The sequence below is a fragment of the Plectropomus leopardus genome, chromosome 1, assembly GCF_026936395.1.
Source record: "Plectropomus leopardus strain MGB_pleo_1.0 chromosome 1, ASM2693639v1, whole genome shotgun sequence".
NCBI lineage: Eukaryota > Metazoa > Chordata > Actinopteri > Perciformes > Serranidae > Plectropomus > Plectropomus leopardus.
This window is the reverse complement of record NC_142176.1, coordinates 6,316,108-6,331,963: the sequence shown is the minus strand read 5'-3', so window position 1 is coordinate 6,331,963 and position 15,856 is coordinate 6,316,108. Positions and strand designations below refer to the sequence as shown.

Genomic DNA, 15,856 nt, shown 5'->3' with positions numbered 1-15,856 from the left:
TCAGCGAACAGAAAACAAATGCAAACATGCAGCGCTCGGCACGGAAGACACTCAGCGCCTCACCACACTTGTAGCACAGTAGACACGTTCACATGTAGCCTACACTGATCTGATTAGAATATGTTTAAAAACCAAAAGAGATTAAACATGATACATATAAACACCTCAAACAGTTTAAACGGGCCCAAACCGATTCAAATTTCAAGCGGTTGCAGAGTGGTTAAACCTTTTCATAAACCAATCAAAAGAAAATTTGTATCATGTAAACGATGAAACTGATTCGGCTGCATTCTTTCGCCGAACGCTCTGTCTTCATGTGAGGGGATGTGACGACATATGTTTCTGCACTTCCAGAAAATGGCGACTTCGAGGAAGAAATGGACTACAGCCAGAGAGTTTGGTTGATTAAGAGCATGAAAACAACAGGAAGTACTGCGCTGAATGGACGATAAATATCCATTTTAGAAGTTAGTTTGACTTCAGCTTAGGCCTCGTAACCATAGTAACTCACTCACTCCTGCCCGGGTGTGCGAGAGGAGAGGGAGAGAGCGCTGTGCTGCTGTCAGAAGTTATCCGTTTTTTATTATTCACTGTGAGAAAATGCACTTGTGGCGTGAGAGTGTGCGAAAAGTTGCTTTGTTTCTCATGATCAATGCGAGAGTTAGCAGTCCTGTCAAGTTACTATATTCATCATTTTTGCACGTCACATGGCTGCTGCGTCGGGGCATGTAAACACTGGATTGTATTAGAGGACATCCCTTGCCAATAGTTGACCTGAAATCAGACTTATTTCAAACAGATTGAGAAAAAGTGTTCATGTAAATACAGCTGGTGTAAATAAATGGTACTCCTACTGCAAAGAATTAACAAAATATGCTGCTCGCAGGAAAAAACGCTTTTATTTCTGTGTCTGCAGCTGCACTTGCTGCCTTCTTCCACATCTTGTTCTTTGCTGATAGGCGTTTTTCTTCTTCTTCCTCTGGCATTTAACAGCAGACTAGAACACTTGTGGGCATATATGCTGCCCCCTCAGGTCTGGAAGAATTGCATCCCTCAGTGGTCTGACGGTACTGGATAAAAAAGAGCACAGTCACGATTCCAGAACATTGGCAACGACTTGGTACTGAAGTATTGGTTCTCCTGAAATCTCTTCTATCACATTACTTTGTATGACGCCTGTAAACTCTCCTCAGATCATTTTTGTCCTCACGCACCTATTCACGCAATCTAAGTTGGTCAGTAATTTAATTCACCTGTTTGTTTCGCCAAGACGTGCCCCTGCAAAATGAATTCCAGCATCCTAATTCTCACATCGTAGAAAGAGCAGGTAATAATTTATGCCCAGTACAATCAGTCTGTTGGACAAAGATGAGATTTTTTTTTGCCTGCCACGCACACACCCGTATGGAGCTGGCTGCTCTGTGTAACTCCCACTAGTCCAGATGGCCAGTTAACCTTGGCCACACATGTTGGCACATACACACACAAAGTTTGCACTGCCTACTTTTAACATTATCCGTCTCATGTGCCCAACAAAAAATATGTGTCGTGTCTTGGACACGTTGGTAAGCTGTGGGGAGCTTTAAGCAGGGAACTCTGCTGCAGAGTGAGGTCGAACTACACGTCCGCTTGTTCTGTCAGGTGAAATCGGTGTCTCCTTCTGGGTGACGAGTGTAATGAAGTGCCACTCAGCCTTTTCAGAAAATGTGCTGAGAATAAAAATGGTCATTAAACATCTTAGATGGTTGTTTCTCTTGTGTTCGCTTCATATTATCCATATGTCATTCTTTATGTTGATGCTGTACAAAAACTCTTATGAATGATTTTGTGTCTCAGAGGAATTTGCAATTACTGCCATGATTTTACTTTGTTGTATGACCTAGTTCTGTCACAAGCTTTCCACCATTGACAGTTATTGGTAGTTATGACAGCAACTTCAAAAGTGGTTGGAAAAAAGTGTCTGCGTTTTCTTGAAGATGACATATACTGTTTGTTTTTGAGTATGTGTAAAAAAAAAAATGGAAAAAAGGACATTTCAGAAATGTGAATGTATAAAATGATAACATAAAAAGAGAGCATATTCATTTAGACTTCATGCGTTCTTGGCAGATCATAATTATCCAGTATGGAAAAACCCAGTCTGCAGTGAAGACGTATTACAGATGAAATACTGGTTGAGGTAGTTTGAAATCAGGGATACTCATCTTGCTTTGCTTGGGAGTCACTTTTGCAAAATGACAGGAAGCCAGGGATATTTTGCATTTTAGGACATTTTTAGGATTTTAGGACAATTCTAGGATTTCAGGACATTTCTTGAATTTTAGCACGTTTCTAGGATTTTAGGATTTTACATTTCAAGGAATCTTAGATGTTTGTTGGATTTTAGGATATTTTGAGAATGTTGGGACATTTCGGGGATTTTAGGGAATTCCTAGGATTTGAGGACATTTCTCGGATTTTAGGATGTTTGTGGGATTTTGGGATATTTCTAGGATTTTAGCATGTTTACAAGATTGTAGGACACATAGAATTTTAGAATATTTCTACAATTTTAGGACATTTTGGCACGTTTTTGGGATTTGAGGACATTTCTAGGATTTTAAATATGTCTAGGATTTTAGGATGATTCTAGGATTTTAGGACATTTATAGAATTTTGGAACTTTTTTATGATTTTAGGACATTTCTAGAATTTTGGCTCGTTTCTAAGAATTTAGGATGTTTCTAAGATTTTAGGACTTTCTTAGAATTTGAGGATATTTCTAGGATTTTAGGATGTGTCTGGAATTTTAGAAGGTTTGTTTCTGGAATTTCACAAAATTTTTAAGATTTCAGGACACGGGCTTATTAGCAAAGACCTCTGCTGGCCCTTTTTTAAATTTCTAATATGTTTTTTTTTTATTTTTAGATATATTTTTTGGTTTTTCACCTTTATTTGATAGGACAGAGTATACGTGTGAAAGGGAGAGAGAGAGAGGGGACAACATGCAGCCAAGGGCTAAGGCCGGAGTCGAACCCGCGACTGCTGCGGCGAGGACTCAGCCTCTGTACATGGGGCGCCCGCTCTATCCACTAAGCCACGATGCCCCCACTGGTCCTTTTTTGATAAACAAGCCCATGTGAATCACTTTGTTTTTATTGTGCATTAGAAGATGGCTGGGGAGGGGGCACTTGACACCCTATGGGGGGCTGGATTTGGCCCGCAGGCTGAATGTTGAGTTTTACTTTTTGAAAGGCTTAAAGGCTTTCCAGTCTCACATGTCTTGTCTTTACTTCCCACTGTTTACATCCGTATGTGGTGAACAGAAGAAGCCACTTCCAGGGTCATGTCCTTGTTATAAATGCGAGCAATAATGACACTGATGGCACTAGATAAATATATAATGTCAGTGTGGCAGCGAGAGTGAATACAGTGGTTTCAGTGCTCATGGTTACACAGACAGAGAAAAGTTGTTTGCTGTTGTGTGCGGCTTTTATGTCATTCCCAAGTAGTGAATTAGTGCTCAAGCAATTTCCTTTCAGTCGATCCGTATGAGTCAGTCAGTCTGTGGTTGGTTGTTGGCCATTTAGCCAAACTTTTTACTGCAGAAGTTATTCAGAAACATCAGGCAGCTAGCGACTTCAGCTTCTTTGACATCATAATTTTCGGTGCGATGCCTCCACTGTGTTGACTGAAGTGTGTTTCATCACCCAGGTTTGCATCTAACATCAATAGATATAAATTTGATTTCTTATCTGGGGTTCAGTCCGTGGGCGGGGGCCCTTCAGTGCGGGGTTTGCATGTTCTCCCCGTGTCTGCGTGGGTTCTCTCCTGGGTCTCCGGCTTCCTCCCACAGTCCAAAGACATGCAGGTCAGGTTAATTGGTGACTCTAAATTGCCCGTAGGTGTGACCGTGAGTGTGAAAGGTTGTCTGTCTATATGTGTCGGCCCTGCAATAGTCCGGCGACCTGTCCAGGGTTTACCCCGCCTTCTGCCCGATGACAGCTGGGATTGGCTCCCGCCTCCCTGTGACCCTTGTGAGGGCAAGCGGTTATGGAAAATGAATGAATGAAAAAAATGAACTCATAGAGACATGTGTGGCTAGGTGTACATGAATATGAATTAAGATTTTATCTACATTTAAGACAAATTAAGTGACAGTAGATGTAATCGATGAAAAAGTGATATTTTGAATGCTTGCCCTGTATGATTTTAGGAGTTTTTAAGGCCCTCTGCAACCTAAATTGATTTAAAATTGTTGACAGCTCATAATAACCCCCAGATGTAGCTCCCATCTCACCTGTCAAAGAGAAAATGTAGAGTCCTTGGGCGTGTGTATTTCTCTTGCTTCATTATTTACTCCTGAAGTGCCTTTTAGTTTTCTTCCCCCTTTGGTTATTTCTTGGCTGTGTTATTAATCTTAATCGCCTCTCCTACAAGCTATGGTGAAAATAGTCCAAATTTTTCTTTTATGTAACTGTCGCCCTTCTTGATGGCAAGAATACATTTGACAAATTGATTTCATAGCCTTAAACTGTAAATCACCTTTTTCCAAATGAATTTAAAACAGCTCACCAGAATAAATGTTGGCATCATATGTTTCTGTGAACCACAGATATGTTAAATTTGTACGTCATACATATAATATCATCTAAAGTCACACAGTGGTGATTACACATGTATGAAGGGGATGGCAGATGGCGTAAAACCCAGGCGAGACAACTGGCAAGCAGCAGACCACTGTTCAGGTCCAACGAACAGCAAAACTGAGTGTTTTTACCTAAAAATTTGAGCATTTCTAGCTTTTGATGTTCTTGCTTATCCATAAACGCAGCACAGGCAAAACTTGTTGAGTCCTTATTTTCCTCAGCAGCAGTCGGTGTCGATCCGATCAGAGCTTATAAGACAGATGGATAAGAGGAGCAGCTGCTACAGAGACGAGTGAAACCAAACCTTTAGAGATAGTGCAATGCACAGTTAAGTTTCCTCCTCACTGCGCCTGATGTTCTGCTGCTCCATCTGTGCCCAGAGTCCATTGGTGCTCTGATCAATGGTCCATTTCTGAAATATAAAATCAGTATTTTGCGGAAAATATTTTTATTGTGGTGGACTGCCACAAATAAAAAGAATGTGTGAGAAAACATGCAAGACTGTGGCCAAACCATAACAAAGTGTTTTTTGTGCCTAAGTATAACCACATGTTAACAACAGCCTTATAAAAAGAAGAGTATTTTTTTTTCAACATACATGCCACATAATAATTTTCAAATATTACCATAAAATGGTTTGCAGAAATGTACAATGCCAACATTCATTCTGGCATTTGGGTTGAGTCAAAATGTTATAACTCAAATTGTAAACCAGAGCATTACTTAATCAGCTTTACGATGTTAAATAAATGAAGCTTACTGTTTTTTTTAAATTAAAAGAGATTATTATTTGTTGTTAATATGCCTTCACATCGACAATAGCCATGGTCCGAGGCCATATGTTTTTTGATTGTCCGTCTGTTCCATTCTTGTGAACATGATATCTAAAGAAAGCCTTGAGGGGATTGCTTCAAATTTGGCACAAATGTCCACTTGTGCTCAAACAGGAAATTATTAAATTCTGGTGGTCATAGGTCATAAGGTCAAAGGTCAAGGTTATTGTGACCTTGTATCATTCTTGTGAATGTGACAGCTCAAGAACAGGAGTCAACGATGAACTGGTGAGAATTTAGAGCTCAAAAGTCAAAGTCAGTGTGACCTTGCATCCATCTCATTCTCGTGAACACAATATCTCATGAAGGACTTTTGCCAAATTTGGTAGCAGAGTCCACCTGAACTTAAGAATGAGCTGATTAGAATTTGGAGGTCAAAGGTCAAGGTCATTTTGACCTCACAAAACATATTTATGGCAATATATCAAGGTTTTATGCAATAAATATAACAAAATTTCATAGAAATGTGTAATGGGATAAAATTATAAAGTGATGACATTTTATATCCAAAAGTTCAAAGGTCAACTTCACTGTTACATAATAATATTCTGCAAAACCAGTTTTCTGGCCATTTTTCAACATCATAACTGAAGAGCAGAAGGGGAGACGTTTGATCAGATGCTGAATTGGTGACACTAAACTGTCCTGATTGTATAGATCTTTGTGCTGCTGGAGGGGCAAGCTTGTGTGAAATTGTTTCCACAAACATGGATGTAAACTGTAAGTGCAACTTGACTGGTTTGCGGAGGCTGTGAGGCGCTAATTCTAGTTTACTTTAAGGACAATTTTCTGTTTGGCCTCAACAAGCTGTGGCTCAGCTCCAGTTTCTGTGTATTTCTGCTGCCACTAAGTTGCTTATTATTGATGAAGAATGAACACGCCTCGTTCATCCATATCAGCCTCTTTTTCTCAGCTTCTCCACGCCGGTTTCATTACAGAATCGATTTTAAAGTTTCAGTGATTACTTGGCTCAGCGATGTCTGGCTGCTTACTGCTTGTCTCTTTATGAGCCCAGAGTGCAGCTGTAATTCTATAAAGTGTGGCCTGCAAGTTTCTCTTGCTTGAAATTGAGGTATGAATAAAATACTATCCTTTAAACACTCATACAAACCAGCCACTGTACTGGACAGCCGAGTAGCTGTCATGCAGCTGCAGTGGAGTGTGGTAGCAAAATAAAAGCATCATCAATCATAGTAGATGGCCAGTTATGCTGTCAGCACATCACAAAAGAAAGAATATGGGTTGCATTATAAACATACAGTTTTAAACCAGTCGTACGAGGAATATTCCATCATGAAGGAAGAAGTGAGGGGTTTTTCTCCTGTTTCAAGAAAGCAAAAAAGCATCCTAACATAAAATAGTTTTGCTGCTGTATCCTGCTGTTGTCAATAATGTTCCCGTTGCCTTCATGCTTTCTTGCCTCTACGAGTGTTACAGTTATTGCTGTCTTTATTGCTCTATCTATCTGAGCATAAAACGCAGATGCAACAGGTCCTGGTGCGCTCTCTGGAGCGTGTTAAAAAGCTTATTTTCAGAAAGTTGCCTATAGCTGATATAAGAAAAAGATATTTGGTCACTTTTTCATCTTGGAGCAAAACGAGTTGGCAAGCAGAAAAACCTGCGCATTTACGATGTTCTGTATGAATGCAATAAATGATCCATCTCAAGACAAAAATATCAACACTAAATTGTCAGTTACTGTTTGTAAACATGCTCAGCAGCAAAGTAAAAGATATTTCCAACCCCAGCTTTTTTTTTTGCTTTAATCTCTCGGAGGTGGTGCGCAGTGCAGAGCAGCTGAGGAACCAGTGGGCATGTTTCTACACAATAAAACGGCTGGCTGGCTGTCTGTCAGCAAAGCTAACAGAAAGTTAATCAAAAGTCAATACATTTACAAAATAAAATATCTAAATTTGGCCACCTCTGTAGAGATAGCACCTTAAAATGCAGCACTTAAGCTCACTGAGTCAGTAGACTTAAAGGAAAGACTGTTTAGTATTTCACCTCGTTTTTTCTACCAAAAATTTACCACTTAGTTACCGGCTAATGAATGTCAGCATTTCAAAAGTAAAATTAACCAAAACTGACATAGTGTGCACATATGTGCCCCCTTTTACTCTAATACAACAAGAATGTTTTTTCAGTTTTTGGATTCTTTGTTCACCATGGAGGCATGCGATGAAAGCAGGTTTTAAATTAAATGTAGGTGAGTAGTTGACATACAAATGACCCTTTTGTGGTTTAAGTTTTCCTTTAAACAAATGTTAATAGACAAAATGCTTTCATTAGGGACAACAGTCAGGGTTCAGAGGGTGTGTTGCCAAATCCTTATTTTATCCACATGGCTTTGATAATCTTATCAAAATCACAGAGACAAACAACATAGACTAATCTTGTTCATTTAGATGAATATGAGCTTGGTTAGTTAGCGTTGCACAGCCTTTCAGAAAGTATCACCTCATGTTGCTTCTCTTTTCAGTAGCCGTCAGCAGCCGTTAGAAACCTGTGCCTCATTTCGCACAGACGTTATTCCTGGAAAATTTTCCCAACAATCATATTCATTTTAGCAGTGTTGTGAATGTATCACTTGCATGTCTGGTACTCTGAATAAACAAGAAGTCACCACAGGCCACGCTGTTTGACACATCGCCGGCGTCAGCTCTGTAAATCTGTCATGCATTGTCACATTATGTCACGTTTAATTCATGTAATGAAAACCAACTGGGTTTTTTTTTTGCAAACCTGTCCACAAGCAAACACATTCCTCTGTGAAGTCCTTGTGATTTTGATCAGGCTGACAGTTACTCCTTTAAAACAAAAACCTGGCGTCTTTATGCCTCCGAGCTCTCGGTGTAATGTTGTGTCCCCAGTGTCGAGCTGACAGTTGAATGATATGTTTCTGTTTGGAGCATCTGCTGTCTCTACAGCCACAAACATTTAGTAACACTCTGCTGACACAACGTAGGAGCTGCCGCAGCTCACACACTTACCGTGCTTACAGGTCAGAAATGTCGTGTGTCTCGGGTTAAGCGTTTCTATCAACATCAGTTTTCTTGTGCTGCATTTATATGCCTTTCAAAAGCATTTAAACCTCTCAAACCTCCGAAAATTGGTTTGATTTCTGTCAAAAAAATGTAAAAAAAACCCATTATGAGCAACTAGGCAAGGAGTACCCCACTGCAATAAAATATTAGGTGACAAGGAAACTGATCTGAAAATTAGTTCTGGGGTGTTATTAGCTACTATTAAAAAATGGTAGATAAATGCTGAGAAAATTACATTTATAATTCTCTCAATTATATATTTACAATTGTATAACAGAAAAAAAAGAAAAAACGTTTTAACGATTTTAGCACTCGAGGTAATTTCCCTTTTTTTATTTATTTTTTTTTCTTTTCTTCTATTTTCAGGTAATTTTCTTGTAACTTTTTCTAATTTCTTACTTTTTTTCTTACCATCTCTTGATAAAATGCTCGTCGCCCACTTCCCATGTTTTCGACTGTAATCAAGCCAGTTTTCTCAGGCATCAAAGGGTTAAACTCCATAAAACTTTGTTCTTCTCCAGTGCTCCTTGTGTATACCAAGCCCTTTTAACATTTTTTCAGAGGTGGTGAAAGCAATTGTAAATGTAACAACTGCTTTTTGACTAGAGAAATTTCCAAGTTGACAATAAATAAAATAATTTAGATTATTCAAAGTTGAATTTTGGATATCTGGAATTCCATTCATGATTTCTGTACCAACTGTAGGTATCTACAGTGAACATTGCAACTAGGAAGAAACTTTCATTTCTAACATTTTTTAAATCATTTTTTTGTTATTGTAATTTACCGTTAATATCAATAAATAACAGTTTAAATGGTGAAAATGTAGTTGTTGATATCATTAGTTAGAATTGCAACTAGTTAAAAATAGCATCATGGATATGTCCACTTGAAATTATAATGCAACAAATTAAATTATAAATACCTGTAACTAAGTTTGTGTAAAAGTTAACAGTAAAAGTTGAGCAGTTGCGATTAAGCTAATAAGAGATTAGTTGTTGATATTTAGAAAGAAACATTTTGACTATGGAGAAGTTAATTGTAGATATGATTAGTGTGAACCGCTATTAGTCTAAATCAAATTATTGATATTTCTGTTTGGAATTGTTACTAATAAAACAGTAACTTCAGATATGTAGAATTACATTTCAGATATCTGAAATAAATTTGTGAAATTTGTGTTTGTGCTAGTAACAGTTGTATTTGAGATATCTAAAATTCCTTCAATAGGTTGTCAGAATTGAATTTTAGATATCAAAATAGGAATAACTGTAGATATTTTCAATGATGTACATACATATCTGAAATCAAAATGGAAATTCAATATTGGACAGGTAGCTTTGTGGTACTTTATGATGTGTCATACATATCATAAATGAAATTATTAATATTTGAAATGGAAAATTATATTTCTACTTGTCACAATCCTTTCTCAGCATGTGGAAATTCATTTGTGGATATCTGTAGTTGTTATTCTTACTAGTGAAAAAGGAATAACTGATGTCTATTATAAATGTAAAGATATATATGAAACAGTGTTTGTCACAATGCTATTTCTAAATGTGAAATATTCATGAGTTTTGCAGATATGTTAAATTAACATTTTAAAATGTCAAGATCACATTTTGACATGTCAGAATGTCATTTCCACAAGTGAAATGCTAAATCTCTACTAGTCAGCCAGATTGATTTTGTGTTTAAAGGGCTTGCCATACTTGTGACCTACAGGTGCACATTAGCCTCAGCTGCACGTGTAGACTTAAATTATTGTGCACCATAATCATATAATGCTGCTTACATGGTGATATTAGCATTAAGCCCAAATCACAGATGACGCTTACAATTTGCAGCTCAGACTGATGAAAACTGAGCCAGGTGTGACTATAGAAACAGGATACCATGGTCTGAAAGTGATCTCACTCTGACATGTCATTTTGGTTTACGGTGCACAAATACAGATTCCTGGCAATTTGGACAAGTGTACGCAATAACATTATCACCAGGTCTGAATGCACCATTTGACATTTTATGACCACAGGCAAGTACCAACATTAAAAGACTATGGTGAGATGAGTATTTAAGGGGAATTCAGTGAAGTGTGCTCCACTTTGTGCCTCCTAAGTAAAGCACCGAGCGCTGTGGAAATAACTTGGCTTTCAGCACAGGAGATCACTTCTCTTAAAAGATGAAAAATGTGCGTTCAGATTGAATTTTGGAGTAGATTAGCATAAAATAAGCACCCCGTAGTATAAAATGTTATTTATTTTAATAGAATTTCCATCTGCCCATCCCTTTTTTAAACAAGTATTTTAAGAGTTAATGAACACATTATCTTCAGAGCAGACCTTGACTGTGAAATTAATTAGACAACATAAAATCCTTATGAGGCATAAAACTCCATTTTACGCATAAATATTGGGTATTGCTCAGCTGAAAGCTGGAAAATGGGTTACTTAAGGCAACAAATTAATAATGTCAGCGTTTTTGAAGATGCACCGGTGACAATATAATGCCGGGACTTGGACGGAGTGCTTGCACTTATTGAGCTGCCAAATGGGGTAAACAAATTAACTTTGTTACACTTGATGATAAATTGTTAATCTGATGATTTTCAAGGGTACTCTTATTCATTCTGACAAGCTGAGCACTCTTGTTTAGTCACATAAAAAAACAATATTTACTCTGCTCTTTAGATTGAAATATGTTCAAAACTCACAGCCATTAAAAGCATTACTATTGTGCCATATAGCATAATGTACAAGTAAAGAATAAAATACAGAAAAAATATGTATAGCTGAACATGTTAATACATTTAATGACAAACTTCCTTTGTTGGCAGAAAGGAGCACATACTGTAGGACTGGCTTATTTTTCTTTTCTTCAGTGTGTTAACATGCACACCTCTAATTGGATTCCAAGGAAACGCTGCAGTTATTATAACTGATAGACACAGTAAAAACCCAATCAATGAAATTGCTTGTCTGTGACATGTAATGGAGAAACAGACTACTGATTTATTTTTTGGACATGTTTTTTTCCAGACAGCAGTGCTGGAGTGTGCGGAGAAAACATCAAAACACAATTTAATGATGTTAGAGGTCTCTGCTCACTGACACGCAAAGGGTTGTGAGGTACACTGACTCATCTGTGTCTAATCCTCCAACTGCGTCTTTATACAATTTCAGAGAATTGAGATCCAAAAATGTGTTATTCTTAACACATAATATTACAACCTTTTTCTCTAAATATTATGACCCCATCGTCTTTGTGAAACTTTTATTTTCCTTTCTCAAATTTTTAAGTTGAAAAGTTTATCCTCCTAATTTCATGATTTCTTTCTTAAAAGCACATCTTTATCCTCTCAAAATCTCCTTTCTTCCTTTATTATCTAAAAATACCCCTAATACTCATGTCATACTTGTCAATTGCTTGTGATGGGACAATATAAAACGGAGAAATTGCTTTCAAGTTAGCATCTCAGGCAACAGAACTTGGGTCCTAATAATGGGTTTTTGTGCTTTGTACATCCATCAAAGCAAATGACAGCAACAAGATCCTAAAAACAAGATTTCTTTCTTATTTTGTGCTGACAGAAAGATTATACCTGCAGACTAATCCCCACATCCATTTAGACAGTAACCCATCTATCATGTAAACTGTGTATTTTTAGAAATACATGTGCTTTATTCAAACTATCACTTTCATTTGGTTACACAAAGTAATTGGGTGGTTGAGTGCATGTTAACATACTGATTGAGTATTGCCAATACAAATTTACAGAAATTTTTTGAATATTTGAAATTCAACATTTGCTTTTTAAAGATTCAGTCCCTGAAGTAAAAAAAGAAACAAACAAAAAAAAGTCGAAGGATATAATGTCAAGATGCGTTTGCTGCTGTGCAATTTCTATCGCTCATAAACTGAGTACATATTCGAAGCGAAGATAGTATGCATCCCGACTGCAGTTTGTAAGTTTACATGGCCTCCATGTCGAGGTTCACATGATTTTCATGTTGAATTGTATGGGTGCCTCGGTTGGACTGGCCTCCTCTGGTTCGTCTTTACGTGGCACATATTCAACCTCTATACTTGACTTAGTGTTGTCTTTCCCTCGACTCCACAGGAATAATATCACAAGACAGAAAAGGACAACTCCGAGGAAAGAGATAAATCCCATGGTGGTTGCAATGATAAGAGTCTTTACATCAAACGGAAATGGAACTGTGGCCCTGGTCACATTAGCACCTTCATCGCTGGGCTGGTTGGAAATGAAAGCAAATGTCTTGTTTGGCTGGTGGGGCCAATTGGGGGAGTAGCTATGCACAAAAAGGTGAGCAGCTTTGGTGTCATTGCCTGCTGCATTGCTTGCAATACACAAGTAGGTGCCGTTGTCTTGGATTTGGGCGTAACGCACTTCCAACGTGCCCTCATGAGACACGGAAAGTCTTGACCGAGCAGTTTTGGTTGTGATGTATTCCTTCTTCGGGGAAAGCCACATGATCACAGGGAACGGATCACCCTCAGCTTGGCAAGTGAAATGAACCGTAGTTCCTTCATCTACATGGCTTTCTTGAACCTTATAATCCATAATCTTTGATCTCTGGCAGATGAAATAGTCAGATGGGAGGATATCTGGGAAGTCCTTGAACTCTTTTCCTTGAACAACCTTAGGCGAAGCGCACATGGGCTGCTGTCGGTTAAAGTTGAGCCTCCATCGCCGGCGGAAGACCCAGAGCAGGCGACAGTCGCAGGCCAACGGGTTGTCGTACAAAGCCAGAGTCTCCAGGTTTCCCACCGAGTGGAAAACGGACTCCTCCAGGGTGCTGAGGCTATTGCTGGACACATTGAGTACACGGAGGTGGTTGAGTCCTCGGAAAGAGTAGGGCTCAATGGCAGCTAATCTCCCACCAGCCAAATGAAAAGCCTGGAGCTTCTGTAGATTGAACAGTTGGTTCCCTTCCACAGTATGAATAGGATTAAAAGACAGATTCAAAAACCGCAGATATCTGAGGTGACTGATGGCTTGGTAGGGGATGACAGTAAGATTACAGTTTGTGACGGACAGTGATGTGAGGTTGAGTCCAAATAAGCATTTTGGGGTCATGGTATCCAGCGCAGGCATTTGCGAAATCTCCAGCACTCTGAGCCGATACAGCCTCTTAAAGGAGTAATCCCTTATGACAGTGACATTGAGATAGCGTAATCGAAGTGACAACAGGTTATGCAGATGGCTGAGGGCATCAGTGGGCACCGAGGCCAGATTGCATCCCTCAATGTTGAGGCTTTCAAGGTTGCTGAGGCCATGAAATGATCGGGGGGAGATGAATACTAGGTCATTGTCGCCAACCTCCAGCGCCCTCAGGTTGTACAGCTCCTGGAACATGTAGTCGAGCAGAATGACAATTTTGTTCTCGCTAATATCCAGCTGGGTGAGGTTGGTCAAGCCTGTGAACACCCCCAGCTGTATGAGCTTCAGCTGGTTGCTGCGCAAACCTAGTGTCCGAAGGTTCATAAGGTTACCAAAAGCCCCAGGCTCAATGGATGAAATCGTGTTCTCGTTTAGTTGCAGCTCCTCCAGCTGAGGGTAATTAATGAACTCCTCGGGCCCCAGAGTTTTCAGGCGGTTCTTGCTGAGGTCCAGCAGCCTCGTTTCAGTGGGTATGCCCTCGGGGAGAGCTGCCAGTCTCCGTCGATGGCACACGACTGAACGCTCCTGACCGTTGCAGTCGCATCGGGAGGGGCAACCGGTGGTGGAACCAGAGAGGACGGTGCCCAGCATGAGGATCAGGATGGGCTGCCAGCATGCCACCAAGTAGCTGTGCCCTCCTGCCTCCCCAGACACCATCCTACAGCTTACCTGTGGAGACATGAAAAAGAGGAGACGGTAGAGAGGAGTGGTGGTACACAGATGGCCATGACAATTTCGAACACTGCTGTATCATACTCACAGCAGATAAAAAGAATCAAAAGAGAATTTATGAAGAGGATCACTGAAGCCATATTTGCAGAGGACTAGTATTACCATCTCATGTGATTTGGAAATTACCCCCACACATCAGTGTTTCATGCTGGAAAAGCCTAGTCTGTATTACTGACATTATCTGCTGGATATGATGTGCACAGTCATTTGTACCCCCACTCTACAAACACAGAAACTTCACATACGCACACACACACACACACACACACACACACACACACACACACACACACACACACACAGAGCACTACCAGCAGCTGTGTACAGTATTACCCTCTTTTTCTCTTCTTAAAAAAAGAAAAATAAGTTGATCAACTCTTTGAAAATTGAGCAAATTGGTTTTAATTTCTTTTAAAAACATGGATAAAAAGCAACAAGCAACTTAACAAGGCATGAACCCAAAATTAGCAGAAAACTTAAAAAGTAAAAGTAAAACATAAAAAGAAACAAAAAGAAATTGAAAAATGTATACATATTCTTCTCTAACATAATTTTAAATGTATGGTTATAAGAATTATAAATGTAGTTTTCAGGACATATTCCTCTAGACTTTTTAAAACTTACATTTTTTATTGTTACCTTTTACTAATATCTTGCAATTTTTTGGGCATTTTTGCCACACTCCTAATTGCCTTTATCCTTATGTTTTCAAAAGAATTCAAACCAATGTGCTTAGGTTTCAAGGGTTAAACAGCTTGTGAAAGGCTTCTGAACGTAGCACAAGAAAACTGATGTTGATCCAGGTTTCAGAGGGATAAACATACAGAATCAATTCTGCCACACATTGTCACATGTCATCAATCTCAACATCTTTCGGGATTTCCTTATACTGATAGATTTGATCTCACCCTTTCGATCAAGTGTGTCTTGGTGCTGTGTGGCGAGATGAACCTCCTGCACCCCAAATGCTGTCGAAACCCTCATTTATAATTTCCAACCCAAGCCTCCATAATTCTTGACTCGCAAAGAGGCAGAAAATAAACCCAGAGAAAACAAAAAAGAGATACTACCACAAATCAGCACCACGTTACTGCACACTAGACAGTTTTTATCATTTGATCTTCTGTGTTTTGCAAAATATGGTAGTTAATTTGCAATGGAATTTTTTTTTCTTTAAGATTATTTTTTGGGCTTATTTGAGAGTAGTTTAAACATGAGATGGGGAGGAAGAGGGGATGACATGCAGCAAAGGGCCTGGGTTTGAGCCACACCTGTGGCTGCTGTGGGAAGGACGTAGGCTTTGTACATTGTGTGCCTGCTCTACCAGGTGAGCCACTGGGCGCCCATTTTCACTTTTTTCAGAATTTATGGACATGGTAGATTTGCATACACTTGACAAATTTTCCTGTAAAATTACGGCAAACTACCAGC

The 15,856-nt window shown here is 39.1% G+C and overlaps 2 protein-coding genes across 2 annotated transcripts in view; one reads left to right on the top strand and one right to left on the bottom strand.

The window, feature by feature from the left end:
• luzp2 (leucine zipper protein 2) overlaps positions 1-15,856 on the top strand; it is a 356,171-nt gene that overhangs the window by 37,499 nt on the left and 302,816 nt on the right. The gene's annotated exons all lie outside the window — the stretch shown is intronic.
• lingo1b (leucine rich repeat and Ig domain containing 1b) overlaps positions 10,737-15,856 on the bottom strand; it is a 32,382-nt gene continuing 27,262 nt past the window's right edge. The window contains exon 2 of the mRNA XM_042487444.2: positions 10,737-14,362. Coding sequence (XP_042343378.2) covers positions 12,503-14,362 — 1,860 coding nt within the window. The 3' untranslated portion in view covers positions 10,737-12,502. The remainder of the gene's footprint in view (positions 14,363-15,856) is intronic.